Raw genomic sequence first — 21,989 nt, 5'->3', positions numbered from 1 at the left:
ATTCTCTATTTGATGTTCACACTTTGAAAGAGCTTCTCGAGTATTTAACTGTAGCGTGCATCTTTACAGAGAAGGCTTTTTCTCTCTTAGCATAATTCCAAGTTTGTATATTATATATAATATACAATTAGGTCTAATTTCTTACACATGAAAGATATTTCTTACACATGAAAAGTATTTCTTACACATGAAAATGGTTAACCTGAAGACAAACAAAATATAGATGTTTAAAAATTAACTTTCGGTCTCTGCTCCCCTTTGGTATTAAATGTTGCTTACGAAGGATTACAATCCTCTTTTTGTTTTCAAGGTTAAGTATTAGGTATTGATGTCTGCTTCCTGCCTTCCACATGGATGAGAAATCGGCTTCTGCGCGAAGGAAATGGAGTTAAATAAAAATCAATGAGCACTGGATGGTGTGCTGTAAACTCCCAGTCTCTAAAAAGTTAACTATATGTCTTGATTCTCATCAACATAAGGTCACGCAAAATATTATAAATATGAAAACTTCTCAGCAAAGAGAAAGAAGACAGGGAGACAGGGAGAGGGCTACTTACTGCTTTCAGGGTCTTAAAAATGCTCTTATGCTTAAGTGGAAAACAATGGAAACGATTTTACCTTTTAACTGATCAAAATGGATTCTAAAGAAACTTTGCCTATGAAATGAAGGTTTGATAGAAGGAAACACAAATCAAGAAAGTGCTTACTGGGTCAATAAGCCTTTTTATAAGACTTGAAACCCCGCAGAAAGATTTCTTTCCAGGCAGACATTCAGGTGAAATGCTGGCATGTGAGTTTACATTCCGATTTTGAAAGCTATATGAATTCACTTCCTTAGGTTTAAAATTCTGGGTACTGAGAACAAGAACTTTCTGATCTGCATTTCTCTTATAAGTAATTGACATTTTACTCTGATTAAATTTAGAAGGTGTGTATAAATAGGTCAAACAAAAGAGAAAGGATTACAGGTCACACAAACGCACTGCTGGGACTCCACATTATCAGTGCTCCCCAGTTACTTATTAAATATAGATATAAGGTGAGATAAGGAAAGGTGACTTACCCATGATCACCATGAATACATGAATTTGTTTTCTTCAATTACCGAGAAGGGTATTTTTTTCAGCTGACTCTTCTGAGACTTCCACATTCTACAAAACAACTCCCAAATTAATACCCAGGATAGAACAACTAGAAAATACTTAAGAGGACAATACACAAATATAGCGGAAATGCCTTTAAAAGACCTTAGGGAATTAATGAAATACAATGAAGTAATTTCATAAAACCAACGTCATCCACCCAAAAGATGTGTTGATTTCCCGCTCATGTGTGGGGTCCCTGTCTCTAAACCGTAGCTGGAATGTTCTGTTTGCTTTACCATACGTGTATGGCTAAACCATGGCAATTGGCTGATGCCCAAATATAACTGGCTCTTTGTCAGCCTTTATATAGACTCTGCGGTGAGCCTTTAGTGAAGGCGGTGGTCATCAAGAAGAATCAACAAGTCGTAGCGACACTTTAATTCATTACAGTGCCTACTGAGGGTGTAGCATTGTTAGGTCTGGGGCAAATATTAAAAAAGAAAAAGAAGAAAAAGAAGGAAAGAAGAGGAGAAGGAAGCTTGGAAAGACACCGGTAGACTCCAGTGGAGAACCTGGCCTTGCTCAGCCTCTGCCTCCTCCCACGGGGCCTACGTTTGAACCATGTTGGGATTACTCTCGGTGCTTCCAGACCTCTGTGCTCTTAATCATGCTGCTTCCTCTCTACTGGAAGAGGCTTCCTAGGTATTTTACACCCTGATGTATTTTATTTTATTTAAAAACATCATTCTAGGGACTTCCTGGTGGCTCAGTGGTTGAGAATCCGCCTGCCAATGTATGGGACATGGATTCGAGCCCTGGTCCGGGAAGATCCCACATGCCGTGGAGCAACTAAGCCCGTGCGCCACAACTACTGAGCCTGCGCCCTACGGCCCGCGAGCCACAACTACTGAGCCCGTGTGCCACAACTACTGAAGCCCGCACGCCTAGAGCCCAAGCTCCGCAACAAGAGAAGCCACTGCAATGAGAAGCCCGCGCACCGCAACGAAGAGCAGCCCCCGCTCGCCGCAACTAGAGAAAGCCTGCGCGCAGCAATGAAGACCCAACGTGGCCAAAAATAAATAAATTTATTAAAAAAAAAAAAAGAAAAAAGAAAAGGTCGAGAACCCTGACAGGTCATCCCGACAGTTGCAAACTAGTGATGAGGATGTCCCATGTTCTGGTCAAAAGTCCAAATTCGGTTTCAGGCTGTGTCCTCCTGACCCCAACACCACAGGAAGCCTGCCATGGGTGAATGAGATGTGGCAGCTGTGCTGTTTTACTCTTTCCTTTTTTCTCTATTTTTAACTTATTGGGGGTTTTTAAATAGTTAATACCTGAGCATGGTTTCAAAAATATATATATTCTTAAAAATATATATATATATAAAATATATATATATATATATATATATATATATATATATCCTTATTCCCATCCCATATGTAGAATACCACATGAATCTTTCAGCGTCCTGCTTCTTTTCACTTAATAGTATATCCTGGAAATATTTCTGCATCCAAGACCTTCCTATTCTGTCTCATGGTAATAGTCCATGTGCCACGGCTATTCACTCAGTTCCTTCTTGCTAGACACTTGGATCGTTTCCTAACTCTTGCTTGTTATAAAGCAATGCTGCCATGAAAAACTTGTACATATACCATTTTATACACATGCGGCTGTACCTGAACGAGAGATTCCCAAAGTGACACTGCCACTGCAAAGGGTCAGCTCTTCTGCAGTTTTTAGAAAACACTGACAGATTCCTTGCCAGAAGGACTGAATCGCTTTGTGCTCCCCCAGCAATGTGTGAGAGTGCCTATTTCAGAGAAAGGCTTTGAATTAAGACCCTTGTCTTTAGCGACAGATGGCAAAACCCTGGTGAAGCAGACAGGCTGCTCAGAACTTACCCTGCCTTCCTTACTGCAAAAATTAAGAATTTTTTACAACAGTATTTACTTTTTCTGTAACCAGTTATACTCTGTTCAAAGGACCAGAGGGGAGGAGTTTGCAAAGTGCATTGCCAAGTAGACTTCTGTTAGTTAAAATTCTGTTTTCCCAGCATCTTTAGAATCAGTTAACAATCCATGGGAAAATATATTACATCTGAAGACAGTATTTTTTTCCAACTAAATGATTATCTGATTAGAATCATGTGGGATGTTAAGCAAGAGATTTAATCACCTGCCCTCCCCTGTAAAATGAATGGTTGAGATTGGATCTCTCTTTAGGATCTTTCTAGCTCAAATATTCTCTTAAACCAACTTTTCACCAACCTCAAATACCTTTAGCATTTTTTCAGTCTATACCTGAGGGTCACTGCTCTGCCTTTTTCCTGAACTCTTCCTATCAGTTCCATTCAAGGAGCATCCTCTGTAGCAGGTATGGCATGTGCTACACTGGGGAAGCCAGGATGAGTGAGAGGGGCTCCTTAACGCACGCACGGAGGAGCAGAGACCCATGGATGTAATCAGCTGTCATGTACTGTGACACGCACTCTGATGGAGATGTTACACAAACACACTCCCAGCTGTGCTACGAGGACAAAAGTGAGGGAGCTCCTGATTACATCTTAGGTAGGAATTTAACATAAAACCCTAAAGGAGAGGTTATTCTGAAATACAGTTGGTTCTGCTATGACACTTGTTTTGAAAACATACATTTGTTCCAACGCATCGGATATATTAGGGAACAACCTGAGCATGATGTGAAGTTTGTGTTTGTTAATGTGCGACTTTGTCCACGAGAAACACTAGGTGAACTGGGCCGGGCCGTGTACGAATACACGCCCCACGCCCCTCCACCACCACCCGCGGAGTGTCACGAGCCACATCCATCCACATCTGCTGCTACGACTTTCCATCCACTAACCCTCCTTCTACCACTTTCCAGTAAGTCACAAGCTGCAACCTCCTCTCCGACGCCCAGTTCTACCTGCAGACTTCAGGTCTTTTTCAAGGTAAAGTGCCACATTTATGGCAATATTTGTGTATTTCTTAACTACTTAACATGTATAAAACTGTACTACCGTTTAAATTACATTTCTGTCCTTTTAAAAAATGGGTCACTGATAAAGTTTTTGAGTGTTATGCTCAAAATCCCATTTTCCCCATAAACTGTGTGGTTTTTATTGTGCAGGTTTGCACTGTGTGGTGATTTTTAGGAACCCATATGTCGCATTACGGCAGATATAACTGTGGTTATCAAAGTATTAAACAGGACTGTGATATAATAATACATATCCTTTTTATTAGTGCATTAAATAATAAGATCTAGCAGCAGGCCTAATGGTCTGTAATGCTGAGGTAGTACTAAGTGTAAATGATATGTCAAGATATCCGTAATAACAGTAATATGGTAGGAAACTCTGTGATCTCTACTAATGACAAGAGTCACAGGTAGTATGTACTATGATGGCTTGTTTCCTATATTCATAATTGAAGGAAGTGCTACATTTTAATTAGAGGTTAATAAAAATAACCTTAGTGTAATTTTTATCCCCGTCAAAGTTTATGGATCCCCTGAATTCTATTCAAAAAACTCTGATGAAAAATCTCTGCCCAATAAATCCATAAAGACAGGAAGTGGATGAGTGTCAGCCCGAGGCTAGGGGAGGCGGAGTGGGGAGAAACTGCCAGTGGGTACAAGGTTCTTCTGGAATGATGAAAATGTTCTACAGTCAGACTACGGTGATGGTTGCACAACTTTGTAAATATACTAAAACCACTGAATTGTACACTTTTACATGGGAGAACTTTATGGTATGCACGTTATCCTTTAACAAAGCTGTTAAAAAATTTAAAAACCATCACCAATACTTAAAAATATGTTCTGCCCCAATGTAAATAAACTACTTCACTAATGCTTCAAAGATTTTGTCAAGAAAAAAATCTTCCTAGAAAACACCACAAGTCCATCATGGTTTCTACTCTGAAAAGCTTATACGGCACACATGGCACAAATACTTTTAAAAAATCACGATTCAGGGAGCCCACTATTCTTTAGGGTAATCTTTGCAATGACCTGGTGAACCTAGTGGCAGTGAGCATGTTGATTCTAAAATGGTTAATGTCCTAGTTTCAGATCATCTGTCACACAGAAACTGCCCCATAGAACTCTGAGTCTAACAAAATTCCAATGTGAAGAAGAGCTAAGCAAGAAATGCCACCAGAGAGAGTATTTCATGGAACAAGGCGAGGATGTTCGCCCTCACTATTTCCATTCAGTATCGATCTGGAAGTCTTAGCCAGAGCAATAAGGTAAAGAAAAAGAAATAAGGCATAAAAATTAGAAAAAGAAATTCTTTATTCACAAATGACATGACTGTGTATGTAGAAAATCCTAAGAAGCTACAGAAAATCTACTAGAATAGGTGGATTTAGCAAAGATTCATTTTTTTTTCTTATTAGTCATCAATTTTATACACATCAGTGTATACATGTCAATCCCAATCTCCCAATTCAGCACACCACCATCCCCACCACCCTGCGGCTTTCCCCCCTTGGTGTCCATACGTTTCTTCTCTACATCTGTGTCTCAACTTCTGCCCTGCAAACTGGTTCATCTGTACCATTTTTCTAGGTTCCATATACATGCGTCAATATATGATATTTGTTTCTCTCTTTCTGATTTACTTTATCCTGTATGAAAGTCTTTAGATCCATCCACGTCTCAACAAACAACCCAGTTTCGTTCCTTTTTATGGCTGAGTATTATTCCACTGTATATATATATGTACCACAACTTCTTTATCCATTCATCTGTCAATGGGCATTTAGGTTGCTTCCATGACCTGGCTATTGTAAATAGTGCTGCAATGAACGCTGGGGTGCATGTGTCTTTTTGAATTATGGTTTTCTCTGGGTATATGCCCAGTAGTGGGATTGCTGGATCATATGGTAATTCTATTTTTAGTTTTTTAAGGAACCTCCATACTGTTCTCCACAGTGGCTGTATCAATTTACATTCCCACAAACAGTGCAAGAGGGTTCCCTTTTCTCCACACCCTCTCCAGCATTTGTTGTTTGTAGATTTTCTGATGATGCCCATTCTAACTGGTGTGAGGCAATACCTCATTGTAGTTTTGATTTGCATTTCTCTAATAATTAGTGATGTTGAGCAGCTTTTCATGTGCTTCTTGGCCATCTGTATGTCTTCTTTGGAGAAATGTCTATTTAGGTCTTCTGCCCATTTTTGGATTGGGTTGTTTGTTTTTTTAATATTGAGCTGCATGAGCTGTTTATATATTTTGGAGATTAATCCTTTGTCCTAATCCTTTGTCCACTGATTTGGTTGCAAATATTTTCTCCCATTCTGAGGGTTGTCTTTTTGGCTCTATGGTTTCCTTTGCTGTGCAAAAGCTTTTAAGTTTCATTAGGTCCCATTTGTTTATTTTTGTTTTTATTTCCAGTACTCTAGGAGGTGGATCAAAAAAGATCTTGCTGTGATTTATGTCAAAGAGTGTTCTTCTTATGTTTTCCTCTAAGAGTTTTATAGTGTCTGGTCTTACATTTAGGTCTCGAATCCATTTTGAGTTTATTTTTGTGTATGGTGTTAGGGAGTGTTCTAATTTCATTCTTTTACACGTAGCTGTCCAGTTTTCCCAGCACCACTTATTGAACAGACTGTCTTTTCTCCATTGTATATCCTTGCCTCCTTTGTCATAGATTAGTTGACCATAAGTGTGTGGGTTTATCTCTGGGCTTTCTATCTTATTCCATTGATCTATGTTTCTGTTTTTGTGCCAGTATCATATTGTCTTGATTATTGTAGCTTTTTAGTATAGTCTGAAGTCAGGGAGCCTGATTCCTCCAGCTCCGTTTTTTTCCCTCAAGACTGCTTTGGCTATTCGGGGTCCTTTGTGTCTCCATACAAATTTTAAGACTTTTTGTTCTAGTTCCGTAAAAAATGCCATTGGTAATTTGATAGGGATTGCATTGAATCTGTAGGTTGCTTTGGGTAGTAGAGTCATTTTCACAGTATTGATTCTTCCAATCCAAGAACATGGTATATCTCTCCATCTGTTGGTATCATCTTTAATTTCTTTCATCAGTGTCTTATCGTTTTCTGCATACAGGTCTTTTGTCTCCCTAGGTAGGTTTATTCCTAGGTATTTTATTCTTTTTGTTGAAATGGTAAATGGGAGTGTTTCCTTAATTTCTCTTTCAGATTTTTCATCATTAGTGTATAGGAATGCAAGAGATTAATGTGCATTAATTTTGTATCCTGCAGCTTTACCAAATTCATTGACTAGCTCTAGTAGTTTTCTGGTGGCGTTTTTAGAATTCTCTATGTATAGTGTCATGTCATCTGCAAACAGTGACACTTTTACTTCTTCTTTTCCAATTTGTATTCCTTTTATTTATTTTTCTTCTCTGACTGCCGTGGCTAGGACTTCCAAAACTATGTTGAATAATAGTGGTGAGAGTGGACATCCTTGTCTTGTTCCTGATCTTAGAGGAAATGCTTTCAGTTTTTCAACACTGAGAATGATGTTTGCTGTGGGTTTGTCATATCTGGCCTTTATTATGTTGAGGTAGGTTCCCTCTATGCCCACTTTCTGGAGAGTTTTTATCATAAATGGATGTTGAATTTTGTCAAAAGTTTTTCTGCATCTATTGAGATAATCATATGGTTTTTATTCTTCAATTTGTTAATGTGGTATATCACATCAATTGATTTGCGTATATTGAAGAATCCTTGCATCCCTGGGATAAATCCCACTTGATCATGGTGTATGATCCTTTTAATGTGTTGTTGGATTCTGTTTGCTAGTATTTTGTTGAGGATTTTCGCATCTATACTCATCAGTGATATTGGTCTGTAATTTTATTTTTTTGTAGTATCTTTGTCTGGTTTTGGTACCAGGGTGATGGTGGCCTCATAGAATGAGTTTGGGAGTGTTCCTTCCTATGCAATTTTTTGGAAGAGTTTGAGAAGGATGGGTGTTAGCTCTTCTCTAAACGTCTGATAGAATTCACCTGTGAAGTGATCTGGTCCTGGACTTTTGTTTGTTGGAAGACATTTAATCACAGTTTCAATTTCATTACTTGTGATTGGTCTGTTCATATTTTCTGTTTCTTCCTGGTTCAGTCTTGGAAGGTTATCTCTTTCTAAGAATTTGTCCATTTTATTGGCATAGAGTTGCTTGTAGTAGTCTCTTAGGATGCTTTGTATTTCTGCAGTGTCTGTTGTAACTTCTCCTTTTTCATTTCTAATTTTATTGATTTGAGTCCTCTCCCTCGTTTTCTTGATGAGTCTGGCTAATGGTTTATCAATTTTGTTTATCTTCTCAAAGAACCAGCTTTTAGTTTTATGGATCTTTGCTATTGTTTTGTTTGTTTCCATTTCATTTATTTCTGCTCTGATCTTTATGATTTCTTTCCTTCTGCTAACTTTGGGTTTTGTTTGTTCTTCTTTCTCTAGTTCCTTTAGGTGTAAGGTCAGATTGTTTATTTGAGATTTTTCTTGTTTCTTGAGGTAGGCTTGTATAGCTATAAACTTGCCTCTTAGAGCTGCTTTTGCTGCATCCCATAGGTTTTGGATGGTCGTGTTTTCATTGTCATTTGTCTCTAGGTATTTTTTGATTTCCTCTTTGATTTCTTCAGTGATCTCTTGGTTATTTAGTAACGTATTGTTTAGCCTCCATGTGTTTGTGTTTTTTACGTTTTTTTCCCTGTAATTCATTTCTAATCTCATAGCATTGTGGTCAGAAAAGATGCTTGATATGATTTCAATTTTCTTAAATTTACTGAGGCTTGATTTGTGACCCAAGATGTGATCTATCCTGGAGAGTGTTCCGTGCGCACTTGAGAAGAAAGTGTAATCTGCTGTTTTTGGATGGAATGTCCTATAAATATCAATTAAATCTATCTGGTCTATTGTGTCATTTAAAGCTTCTGTTTCCTTATTTATTTTCATTTTGGATGATCTGTCCATTGGTGTAAGTGAGGTGTTAAAGTCCCCCACTATTATTGTGTTACTGTCAGTTTCCTCTTTTATAGCTGTTAGCAGTTGCCTTATGTATTGAGGTGCTCCTGTGTTGTGTGCATATATATTTATAATTGTTATATCTTCTTCTTGGATTGATCCCTTGATCATTATGTAGTGTCCTTCCTTGTCTCTTGTAACATTCTTTATTTTAAAGTCTATTTTGTCTGATATGAGTATTGCTACTCCAGCTTTCTTTTGATTTCCATTTGCATGGAATATCTTTTTCCATCCCCTCACTTTCAGTCTGTATGTGTCCCTAGGTCTGAAGTGGGTCTCTTGTAGACAGCATATATATGGGTCTTGTTTTTGTATCCATTCAGCAAGCCTGTGTCTTTTGGTTGGAGCATTTAATCCATTCATGTTTAAGGTAATTATCGATATGTATGTTCCTATGACCATTTTCTTAATTGTTTTGGGTTTGTTTTTGTAGGTCCTTTTCTTCTCTTGTGTTTCCTACTTAGAGAAGTCCCTTTAGCATTTGTTGTAGGGCTGGTTTGGTGGTGCTGAATACTCTTAATTTTTGCTTGTCTGTAAAGCTTTTGAGTTCTCCATCGAATCTGAATGAGATCCTTGCCGGGTAGAGTAATCTTGGTTGTAGTTTCTTCCCTTTCATCACTTTAAGTATATCATGCCACTCTCTTCTGGCTTGTAGAGTTTCTGCTGAGAAATCAGCTGTTAACCTTATGGGAGTTCCCTTGTATGTTATCTGTCGTTTTTCCCTTGCTGCTTTCAATACTTTTTCTTTGTCTTTAATTTTTGCCAATTTGATTACTATGTGTCTCAGCCTGTTTTTCCTTGGGTTTATCCTGTATGGGACTCGCTGCACTTCCTGGACTTGGGTGGCTATTTCCTTTCCCATGTTAGGGAAGTTTTCAACTATAATTTCTTCAAATATTTTCTCTGGTCCTTTCTCTCTCTCTTCTCCTTCTGGGACCCCTATAATGTGAATGTTTTTGCGTTTAATGTTGTCCCACAGGTCTCTTAAGCTGTCTTCATTTCTTTTCATTCTTTTTTCTTTATTCTGTTCCACAGCAGTGAATTCCACCATTCTGTCTTCCAGGTCACTTTTCCGTTCTTCTGCCTCAGTTATTCTGCTATTGATTCCTTCTAGTGTAATTTTCATTTCAGTTATTGTATTGTTCGTTCATCTCTGTTTGTTTGCTCTTTAATTCTTCTAGGTCTTTGTTAAACATTTCTCGCATCTTCTCGATCTTTGCCTCCATTCTTTTTCTGAGGTCCTGGATCATCTTCACTATCATTATTCTGAATTCTTTTTCTGGAAGGTTGCTTATCTCCACTTCATTTAGTTGTTTTTCTGGGTTTTTATCTTGTTCCTTCATCTGGTACATAGCCCTCTGCCTTTCATCTGGTCTATCTTTCTGTGAATGTGGTTTTTGTTCCACAGGCTGCAGGACTGTAGTTCTTCTTGCTTCTGCTGTCTGCCCTCTGGTGGATGAGGCTATCTAAGAGGCTTGTGCAAGTTTCCTGCTAGTGTTGGAGGGTCTCCTGCAGAGGTGGGCGGTGGCTGTGGCTCACCATGGGGACCAGGACACTGGCAGCAGAAGTTCTGGGAAGTACTCCTTGGCATGAGCCCTCCCACAGTCTGCCATCAGCCCCACCAAAGAGCCCAGGTAGCAGAGATGCAATTTATAAAAGGCAATTATCGTTCTTTATATCATCAACAAACAATTTGAGAATGAAATTTAAAATACCACATATGATGGCATCAATAAACAAAATGTTAGGAATAAATTTTTAAAAAGATGTGTAATGGGGCTTCCCTGGTGGCGCGGTGGTTAAGAATCCGCCTGCCAATGCAGGGGACACGGGTTAGAGCCCTGGTCCGGGAAGATCCCACATGCTGCGAAGCAACTAAGCCCGTGCGCCACAACTACTGAGCCTGTGCTCTAGAGCCCACAAGCCACAACTACTGAGCCCGTGTGCCACAGCTACTAAGCCTGTGCACCTAGAGCCCGTGCTCTGCAACAAGAGAAGCCACCGCAATGAGAAGCCCGTCGACACAACTAGAGAAAGCCCATGCACAGCAACGAAGACCCAACGCAGCCAAAAATTAATACATTAATAAAATAAATTAAAAAGAAATGTGTAAGACCCCTACAATGAAAACTACAAAATATGGTTTAAGAGAAAAGAAGGACGACCTAAGCAACTGGAGATATACTCTGTTCACAGATGTCAATCCTTCCCAAAGTGATCCGTAGATTCAATGAAATCACAATACCAGAAGGCACTTTTAAAAAACTGACACGTTGACTCTAAAATTGCTATGGACCTGGCAAAGGGCCTAGAATAGGCAAAACAATTTTGCAAACAAAGTCAAGGATGTATACTGATTTCAAGATTTCCTATAGAGTTATGTAATCAATTTGGTGTGGTATTGGTGTAAGGAGAACAACCATATCAATGGAACGGATTGGAGATTCCAGAAACAGACCCTTGAATATACAGTCAACGGATTTTCAATAAAGATGCTGAAAGTAATTCAATGGAGAAAGGACAGTCTTTTCAACAAATGATGACGATGATGGAGCTAAAGTCTGTATGGAGAAAAATGAACCTTGATCTTTACTTCACACCATCCACAAAATTTAAATAAGAGATAAACCATAGACCTAAACAGAACCAAAAAACTTCTAGGAGGAGAAAATATTCACAACCTTGAGGTAGACTTCTTGGAACAAAAAACACACCATTAAAAAAAAAAAAAAGGATAAATTGGACTTCATCAAAATTTCAAATTTCTGCTCTTTTATTCTTAAGAGAATGAAAAGGCAAGCCACAAACCAGGAGAAAATATTAATAATATATTTGACAAAAGATAAAGAATTTGTGTCTAGACTATATGAAAAACTCTCACAACTCAATTAATATAAAAGGAAACAATCAAATTAAAAATGGGCAAAGAACTTAAAGACACTGCACAGAAGAAGACATATGAAGGGCCAAAGAGCACATGAAGATGCACATCATTAGGTTAACAGGAAAATGCAAATTATTCAATGGCAACGAGATGCCATTTCAGATCTACTAGAATGGCTAAAATCAAATGGACCGACAAAATCAAGGTTGGGGGCTTCCCTGGTGGCGCAGTGGTTGAGAGTCCACCTGCTGATGCAGGGGACACAGGTTCGTGCCCCGGTCCGGGAAGATCCCACATGCCGTGGAGCGGCTGGGCCAGTGAGCCATGGCCGCTGAGCCTGTGCGTCCGGAGCCTGTGCTCCGCAACGGGAGAGGCCACAACAGTGGGAGGCGCGCGTGCCGCAAAAAAAAAAAAAAAAAAAAAAAAAAAAACAATGAAAGAAGAAGAGGAAAGAGGAGGGAGAAGAAGGAAGGAAGGAAAGAGGGAGGGAGGGAAGGAGAAGGAACTGTTAGTGATTAAGAGAGACCTTAAGGGACTTATCCAAGTGCAAAGTATGGACCTCGGTTGAGTATTGATTTGAATAACGAGTAAAAAGACATTTTTGAGATAAATGGGGAAACCTTAACGTGGTCTAGTCATTAGACGAAATTAAAGAGTTCCTGTTAATTTGGCTGGGTGTGAAAAAAGTCCTTATCTGTTAGAGCTACAGAATGAAGTACATATGAGTGAAATGATATGATGTCTAGGATTTGCTTTAAAATGTTTCAGGAGATGGGCTTCCCTGGTGGCGCAGTGGTTGAGAGTCCGCCTGCCGATGCAGGGGACGCGGGTTCGTGCCCCGGTCCGGAAAGATCCCACATGCCGCGGAGCGGCTGGGCCCCTGAGCCATGACTGCTGAGCCTGCGCGTCTGGAGCCTGTGCTCCGCAACGGGAGAGGCCACAGCAGTGAGAGGCCCGCGGACCGCAAAAAAAAAAAAAAAAAAAAAAAAAAGTTTCAGGAGAAAACAGGTACGGATGGGGGAAGATGAAACAAAACAGCAGAAAGCCGATGGCTACTGAAGCTCTGTGACTGGAAGTATTCTTTCTACATCTGTATTTGAAATTTTCTACAATAAAATATTTTTTAAAAATCCCCCAGAATGTACGTGCATGTGCCCAGGTAACTGGAAAGAGGAAGTCTGGGTGTGGCGACATCTGAGTATGACTTTCTCTTTCTCCTTAAACCCAGCCTGCTACCTCCTCCCCTTTCATTCTAACAGAAAGGGACGTTTGCGCACAACGACTGGAGTGTTTGCATACTACAGATGGGGTCAAAAGAAAAGGAAGCACGTACATTTTTGGCGGTGCTGCTGAGATTCTCAGAGCTGATGGGGAGCAGAGTGCTCAGCTCCAGATCTGTAACCATCTGACGGGATTCTGCCAGCAAACGCTGAAGCTTGCTTGTGGGAGAAAAATCATCCTGGGAAAGCAACACAATTCCAGCATTCATGAAATCAAGAAGCACTTTTCATTGTTTATGTTTACAAGTACAATGTAACAAACACAAATGTTAACTGTTCATTAATGTTTGACTTTATTTTTCGTTTTGTTTTGTTTTTTTTTTTTTGCAGTACGTGGGCATCTCACTGCCGTGGCCTCTCCCGTTGCAGAGCACAGGCTCCGGATGCGCAGGCTCAGCGGCCATGGCTCACGGGCCCAGCCTCTCCACGGCAGGTGGGATCCTCCCGGACCGGGGCACGAACCCGTGTCCCCTGCATCGGCAGGCAGACTCTCAACCAGTGCGCCACCAGGGAAGCCCAATGTTTGACTTTAGGTATTACATATCAAAGCAGGGCATTAAACACTAGAAGAACCAAATTCCATTTATTTCTTAGAACCTACTTTGCTAAATAATTTGACTTAAACAGAACTTACTACAACTAATTAAGTAACATCCATGTGATAAGAGAATCCTAGGCATTGTTTACCTCTCTTAAATCAACTTGCCAAGGCTGTAATTACCAGGTCAAAATACTTAAAAAAATGCAACTTTAACACTAAATCTTGTTAGCTTTTAAAAATAAGTGGAGGGCTTCCCTGGTGGTGCAGTGGTTAAGAGTCTGCCTGCCGATACAGGGGACACGGGTTCGTGCCCCGGTCTGGGAAGATCCCACGTGCCGCAGAGCGGCTGGGCCCATGAGCCATGGCCGCTGAGCCTGTGCGTCCGGAGCCTGTGCTCCGCAGCGGGAGAGGCCGCAACAGTGAGAGGTCCGCATACTGCAAAAAAAAAAAAAAAAAAGTGGAAATATGCCTTAGTTTGTTTATTCTTATTTAATTTTCAATTTTGTGTAAAAAGCTTTCCACAGTGTACAATCTGTGAGTTTTCCACAGTGGACATAACAATTAACTGTACAATTAAGTGTACAGGGGCTTCCCTGGTGGCGCAGTGGTTAAGAATCCGCCCGCCAATGCAGGAGACACGGATTCGATCCCTGGTCTGGGAAGATCCCACATGCCACGGAGCAGCTAAGCCCATGCACCACAACTACTGAGCCTGCGCTCTATAGCCCGCGAGCCACAACTACTGAGCCCACATGCCACAACTACTGAAGCCCGCGCGCCTAGAGCCTGTGCTCCGCAACAAGAGAAGCCACCGCAATGAGAAGCCCACGCACCGCAACGAAGAGTAGCCCCTGCTCGACACAACTAGAGAAAGCCCACGCGCAGCAACGAAGACCCGACGCCCCCAAAAATAACTAATTAAGTGTACAATCTGATGAATTCCTACATACATGTGTACATGAGTACACGCCCATGAAGCCATCCCCACAATGAATACGGGTCGCGTTTATCACGCCTCTGGCCCTTTGGAATTCCTGCCTCTATGAGTGCCTCCTCGCCATTCCCGGACAACTACTGATCTGCTTTCAGTCACCAGAGATTAGTTTGCATCTTCTAGAGTTTTATATAGATGCATTACATACTTTTGTCTGTCTGGCTTCTTTCACTCAGCATAATTATCTTGAGATTTACCTATGCTGTATGTGTATAGATAGTTCATTCCTTTTTATTGCTGAGAAGTACTCCACTGTATGGATATACCACAGTTTTATATATTCACCTACTGCAGTATATTTGGGTTGTTTCCAGTTTTTTTAGCGAGTGCAAATAAAGCTGCTTTAATATTTCTGTGGACGTATGTTTCCATTTCTCTAGGAGTAGAACAGCTGGGTCATATGGTAGGTGTATATTTAACTTTTTTTTTAAGTAGTTTTTTAATAGAAAGTACCCAGTGTTTTCCAGAGTGGCTCTACCATTTACAGTCTCACCATCAGTGAACAAAAGTCCCAGGTGCTCCGGATCCTAGTCAACACTTTGGTGCAGTCAATTTTGAACAAAGAGAACTAACAGTCATCAAATACCCATTAGGGGCCAGGCCCTCCAATATCCCCTTTAAACCAAGCAACTGTGATGTTATAACTGCACATTTGCAGGCGAAGAAACTGAGGCTCAAAGAAATTAAATAACTGTACTAACGTCACTGAGCTTAAGACAAAGCAAAACCGGGATTTGAACCCAACTCATCTTCCCGGATATCTTCCCAAAATAACACCAAAAATAACTAAGTTTACTTGAACTTATTTTCTTCACGAACCACCTGCAAGGGGGACCCCATTCATGTTGGAAACACTGGCTCATCCACAATAATGACACTGTAGACACAACCTCACTGCCTGTCTGTAGGGCCGTGGACAGACTACGGTTTATTCAATCACTGGACCCTGCACATCAAGCAACAATCAAAATGAAGAGGCTATAGGTCCACGGTGTCAGCACAGATGAAGGTCACAAAACACTGACAAAGCTGGAAAATCACATCAGAAAGGATACAGACGGCAGTTTACCATTCATGTACATCTTAAACAAAACAATAGTATGTAATTTTTTTTTAAATTGTGGTATAGTTGCTTTACAACGTTGTGTCAGTTTCTGCTGTACAACGAAGTGAATCAGCTACGTGTATACATATATCCCCTCCCTCTTGGACTTCCCTCCCTCCCTCCCCCACCCCTCCCCCCCTCCCCCACCCCTCCCCCACCCCCACCCCCGCATCTAGGTCACCACAGAGCACTGAGCTGAGCTTCCCTGTGCTATACGGCAGGTGCCCACTAGCTATCTGTTGTACACGTGGTAGTGTATATATGTCAATCCCAATCTCCCAATTCATCCCCCTCTTCCCCCCGCGCTGTGTACACACGTCTGTTCTCTACGTCTGCGTCTCTATTCCTGCCCTTAAATATACACTTTTATGTAAAACATAAACGCATAAAGCAAGCATGGATGCAACTTCAGGGTAGTGGTTAACTGGTGGGGGTGGAGGGTAGGCACAGGCAGAATGGCACACGAACTTACCCTCTATCTGTAACATTTTATTTATTTCACAAGTTGAAAAATAAAGCAAATATGGCAAAATGTCAACGTGTTAAATCCGAATGTAAGTACATAGTTACTTGTATTTTTCATTTTCTGTGTGTTTAAAATATTTATTAAAAATAGATAGATCAGTCACCTGGAGGGCCTGAGGGACATCCTACCTGAAGTTATCTATAGGATATTTAAAGAAAAGAGAAGGTAAATAATTATGACTTCAGTTAAGTAATAGAAATTAAAGTCCTATAAGTAAAAAAAAAAAACCTGAAGAATAGCCAAAATTAAGCACACTAACAGTAGTGCTCTAGGGGAATTAAAAGTATGCTGGGAGGGCTTCCCTAGTGGCACAGTGGTTGGGAGTCCGCCTGCCGATGCAGGGGACACGGGTTCGTGCCCCGGTCTGGGAGAATCCCACATGCCGCGGAGCGGCTGGGCCCGTGGGCCATGGCCGCTGGGCCTGTGTGTCTGGAGCCTGTGCTCCGCAACGGGAGAGGCCACAACAGTGAGAGGCCCGCGTACCGCAAAAAAAAAAAAAAAAAAAGTATGCTGGGGAGAAGTCTTGCTTGAATAAGCTGGGTATTTCTACGCGAAATACAAACCTTTTCACTGGGCAATGCTGCATCTTTGTTGACTAACAAAATCTTAGATGAGTTCTTTTTATCAGAAGAGGACTCCGTCTCTATCAACTTCTCATCCTCTCTTAAGGCAGATTTTGAAGAACCCAAACAGTGGGACTGCTGGCTGGCAATCAGCTCACTGTGAATAATAAAACAAAAACAAAAACAGGCATCTTGAAACAAGAGCAGACACATGTCACCAATACTGTTATACTTGAAAGTATCTCAACAGGACAAAAAAAAAAAATGTTTTCTTTTCTGATGATGAAGCTCAAGTTTGAATAGAACATTAGAGACTTGAGCAGAATATTTGTGTAGAATATTAGAAATGAATGCATACCTTTAGCAGTAAGAATTAAAACCAAATTCCTCGTTAAAGGGTAACTACAGAAGAGAGAATTGCCCTCCTCCCCACACCCACAAAAAAAAAGCAAAGAAAAGAAGGTGTGAGAGACGAGATCATCCAAAAGAGAAAAAAAAATGAATACAGAGTAAGGTTAAACATTGGAAGATTCTAGGTTTTTGGTTTCTGAGACTGATTTTTGTTAATGGTCTTTTACGAGTCCTTCTGTGAAAGCAGAATGGCACTGTTGTGGGTCCTTGATTCTTCCATAGGGTCTCAGTAGTTAGAGAACAGACACGTGCAGCTAAGTTTCTGGTGCGTTGTTAACACCGGGCTCAAAGCAGAGCTGAGAGCAAGAGACCCTGGAAACCTCTTCCTCCCACAGGCCCCGTGAGGCAGGCAGAGCAGGCCGCGGCGGCTGCCCCCTCCACAGTAAACCCCTGTACGGCAAATGGAACGGTGGTATAAATGTGACCATTTTAGTCAGGTGATGAAGTAGGTACAGAAGCTCGTATAATCTAAGGAAAAACAGGAAAACATCATTATCTTTTCCACTTAATCACGCGTTTGTCATGCGATGCCTTGGCCTCTGCTGGCAGAACGAGAAGTCACTTGAATCATTTCAAGCCACGGAGGTCAAAAGGGCCTTGAAAGAAAACTCTGAAATTGTCTTTGAATTTCTTTCATACACTAAGTTTAATATGCGTCCGCTCTGCTCTTAAAACTACTTAACACAAGCTTTTCCCTTAATATATGCGTGTTCTTGTTCAATAGTGAAAAATAGGAAGTTGTGCCCTCCTGGTACTTGCAATTATCTAAGATGATCTTTAAAAACCAAATATGAATAGATAATATTTAGTGTAAAAACCAGTTTTTGTTGACAGAGTAACTATGATTTTTAAGCGACTCAGGCTTCTAAAAGGGCCAAACGATAATCCAAACAATGAAAATACCAGAAGGGAAGTTTAATCATAGAGTCCTATGAAAGTCAATGTGATGATTAAAATAAGGCTCTCAAAACAGAGGCTTCATCCTTTCTGTAATTTAAGATCAAAGAGCTAGGTTTGCTTTAACAATAGCAGACATTAGTGTAGCAGCCCTCAGCTAACTACAAGATTCAGCAATTCGAACAGTAAGATGAGCCTGAAAAATGCAGCATATGCCAGAAACTAATCCATTTTTTTTCTCTTAAAAAAACCAGTTGGATAAGGGTGGTCAAAAGGCACAAGCTTCCAGCTACGAGATACATAAGAACTAGGGATTTCATGTACAGTAGGATTAATGTAATTAACACTGCTGTAGGTTATATATAAAAGTTGTTGAGGGCTTCCCTGGTGGCGCAGTGGTTTAGAGTCCGCCTGCCGATGCAGGGGACACGGGTTTGTGCCCCGGTCCGGGAAGATCCCACATGCCGCGGAGCGGCTGGGCCCGTGAGTCATGGCCGCTGAGCCTGCGCGTCCGGAGCCTGTGCTCCACAACGGGAGAGGCCGCAACAGTGAGAGGCCCACGTACAGCAAAAAAAAAAAAAAAAAAAAAAGTTGTTGAGAAAGTAAATCCTAAGAGTTCTCATCACAAGGAAAAAATATATTTTTCTCTTTGTCTTTTATTTTGTGTCTCTATGAGATGATGGATGGTCACTAAACCTACTGTGGTCATCATTTCCTGATGCACTGGAATCATTATGCCGAACACCTTAAACTTATACAGTGCTATATGCCAGTTATATCTCAATAAAACTGGAAAAAAAGAAACCAGTAACTGTTACCAGCTTATTAAATACAAATATTCTTTCTCTTGCATGATTTTTAAAAGTAACAAAGTTTGGGAAATGTAAAGTAAACACAAAGGCCAAAGCAGTTGGATGTGTAAATAAGCCAATGGGGGCAAAAAGAATGTCTTATCTGGGGTCTAGGGAATGTAATCTGGACATGAAAGAAACGGCTTATCGATTCAAAAGGATCCTGGCTGAGGAATGCTCCGCAGCAGCATTCTACCCTGTAAAGTGATCTCCCCGTTCGTTTTAAAATAAAACATGTTTGCTCAGCTCATGACAACTGGCTTTGTTTTTAAGCAAAACTTTTGCCTCAGAAGCTGTCCTAGGCACAAACTTCTCACTGGAATCCAACACAGCCTCTGTACAATCAAAAACTCAACAGCCTACCCTGTGATGAAAAGAGGAAACCGTTTGTCAAACCGCAATTTGTTTGTAAACTCTGCTTTCCGTTTCACAGTTGGCATGAAGTGGCTACTGCAGCCCTTTTAGAGTTCTCAGAACAGTAAGTAGGTTCCCTGGGTGTTTACAAACATGAAACAAGACTGACCTGGTAGAGGAGTTGTATTTGGTCCCGCTGGCACTTTCCGAACAAGTGCACACCGATTTGTGGCGCACGATTCTCTGCGCTCTGGAAGGCTTGAAGATGCTCATCCATTCCACGTCAGACAGGTGGCCTGGAGCTTCGATTATGAAGCTACTCGGGTGGCAGCACTTGGATTCCCACATGTCGCTTTCATCCAGACAGGCTTCGCTTTTATGGCAACATGAGACTCCAGACCTTTCCAGGTGATCTTGACATTTGACATCTAGCTTTTCTGGTTGTTTTGAACCAGAACAGTTGGCCAGGCCCAGGTAAAGGCTGATGTCATGCCACTTTTCATCGGCTACAGATGTTGATGTTTCCGAGCGTTGTTTCTCTTCATTCTGGATCCCACCTCCATTACCTTTGGGTGATTTTGCGTGGATCTTGCAAAATGTACTTTTGTTTTCGGGTTCAGTCTGGATTTTTCCTCCCAGAGACCAAGACTTTTGTTTCTCCACTAAGTCTTTTGCAAGTAGAGATGAGATAGCAATTACACTTTTTCCCCCAAATGAAGTATTAACCTGTAGTTTCTTCTCTTTGCATACATCATAAGAGCTCTCGTCTGACTTATTTTGCTGAACCAACGTGGTCTCAAATTTTTGGTCCTTAACCAATGACTTCTGATTTTCCTCCCTCTTAAAATCGACTTTTAGGTGGTTATTTTCAAGGTCTGATAAACACATTTCTCTGCTATGGTGGCATTACAAAAAACGGAAGTTATAAGATACACTTGATACTGTCGTTCTAAATATTTCACTCAAACCTCATCAGCTGAGCTAAACCCTAGTAAGACCCATTTGTCTGAGTTGAAAATATGAGGTAGAATTTTTATATTCTTGGAGCCCAATTTTAGCCCAACCTCCTCCAGGAAGTCTTGCCGACCACCACACCCACTCCCCTCTTCCCATCCTTAATGTCCACTGCACTGACTCTCCATACTGCAAATCATTATCTTACTGTTTATATTAATATATATCTAATTAATCAGATAGCAAATTTCCTATTATAACTATATCATTCACTGTTTCATACATATAAAAGTTTTGTCAAAAGATTCTTAAGGGGCTTCCCTGGTGGCGCAGTGGTTGAGAGTCCGCCTGCCAATGCAGGGGACGCGGGTTCGTGCCCCGGTCCGGGAGGATCCCACATGCCGCGAAGTGGCTGGGCCCGTGAGCCATGGCCACTGTGCCTGCGCGTCCGGAGCCTGTGCTCCGCAACTGGAGAAGCCACAACAGTGAGAGGCCCGCGTACCGCAAAAAACAAAAAAAAAAAGGGGGCTTCCCTGGTGGCGCAGTGGTTGAGAGTCCGCCTGCCAATGCAGGGGACACGGGTTCGTGCCCCGGTCCGGGAAGATCCCACATGCCGCGGAGCGGCTGGGCCCGTGAGCCATGGCCGCTGAGCCTGCGCTCCGCAACGGGAGAGGCCACAGCAGTGAAAAGCCCACGTACCGCAAAAAAAAAAAAAAAAAAAAAAAAGATTCTTAAGGTTTTTGTTCACATGTAGAAGCATTTTTAATCCTCCTGGAACCTAAGACGGCCTTTAACATACACTAAGTGTTCTGTAAATACTCGTTGATTGATCTGTTATTTCTCTTCCTAATTCACAGTTAAATAGACATAAAGTCAGGATTGAAAGGCAATGGAGAGTCAAGGTACAACGATAAATTGGCAAGTGCCAGATGTGCTCACCTACTGCATTCATGACCCTCCCATTCACCTGCTGGATGCCTGTGTATCTATATATGGAAAACTGGTCTAAGGTAAAAGTGACACCACATGTGCATAAAATAAAAATCATTGTGATAAACCTTCTAATAAATTGTCAAAGTTTTTCATGTCACACCTATTCAGGTGTTCTAATCTGTATGATTCTGATCCCTCCTTCTAGAATGGGATAAGCCACTTTATGTTCTTAAAGAATAACCTCAATCATCCAGCCCAGGTACCTTCCAGGAGAAATGCAGTGCAAAAAGGAGAAAGAGCCAATAGGTTAGGGGCTTCTGCCTGCAAGAGGTCGCTGGGTTGGTCTTGTGTTTATGAGTAGCAGCCACAGCTGGGATACAGAGCAATGGTGCGACAACCCCCAGCAAAAGACCTCGAAGAAGAGTACAGCAAATGCAGCAAAGTGTGGGTGAGTCTCCAGTTCTACTGTCTGTAGCAACAGCTGCTCCTTACATCCCTCCCTGCAACTCTGACCACCCCCATCCTGAACTCCACCCTCCGGGGAAAGGAGCTGCGTCATCCAGCCCAGCTTCTGCTCCTATGTGCGGTGATGGGGAACTCCCTGAATTCCTGTTCCTTTCCACGA

General features: G+C 41.3%; 1 protein-coding gene across 1 annotated transcript in view; it reads right to left on the bottom strand.

The window, feature by feature from the left end:
• Nucleotides 1–230: 230 nt before the first annotated feature.
• Nucleotides 231–21,989, bottom strand: part of CCDC62 (coiled-coil domain containing 62) — a 40,234-nt gene continuing 18,475 nt past the window's right edge. The window contains exons 9-13 of the mRNA XM_079942403.1: nucleotides 19,647–20,372; nucleotides 16,965–17,121; nucleotides 13,289–13,414; nucleotides 1,064–1,151; nucleotides 231–369 (exon numbers count right to left, since the gene is read on the bottom strand). Coding sequence (XP_079798529.1) covers nucleotides 1,098–1,151; nucleotides 13,289–13,414; nucleotides 16,965–17,121; nucleotides 19,647–20,372 — 1,063 coding nt within the window. The 3' untranslated portion in view covers nucleotides 231–369; nucleotides 1,064–1,097. The remainder of the gene's footprint in view (nucleotides 370–1,063; nucleotides 1,152–13,288; nucleotides 13,415–16,964; nucleotides 17,122–19,646; nucleotides 20,373–21,989) is intronic.

This window comes from Stenella coeruleoalba, assembly GCF_951394435.1.
Source record: "Stenella coeruleoalba genome assembly, chromosome: 14".
NCBI lineage: Eukaryota > Metazoa > Chordata > Mammalia > Artiodactyla > Delphinidae > Stenella > Stenella coeruleoalba.
Note: the sequence above shows the minus strand (reverse complement) of the source record. Positions and strands in the feature narration are given on the sequence as shown.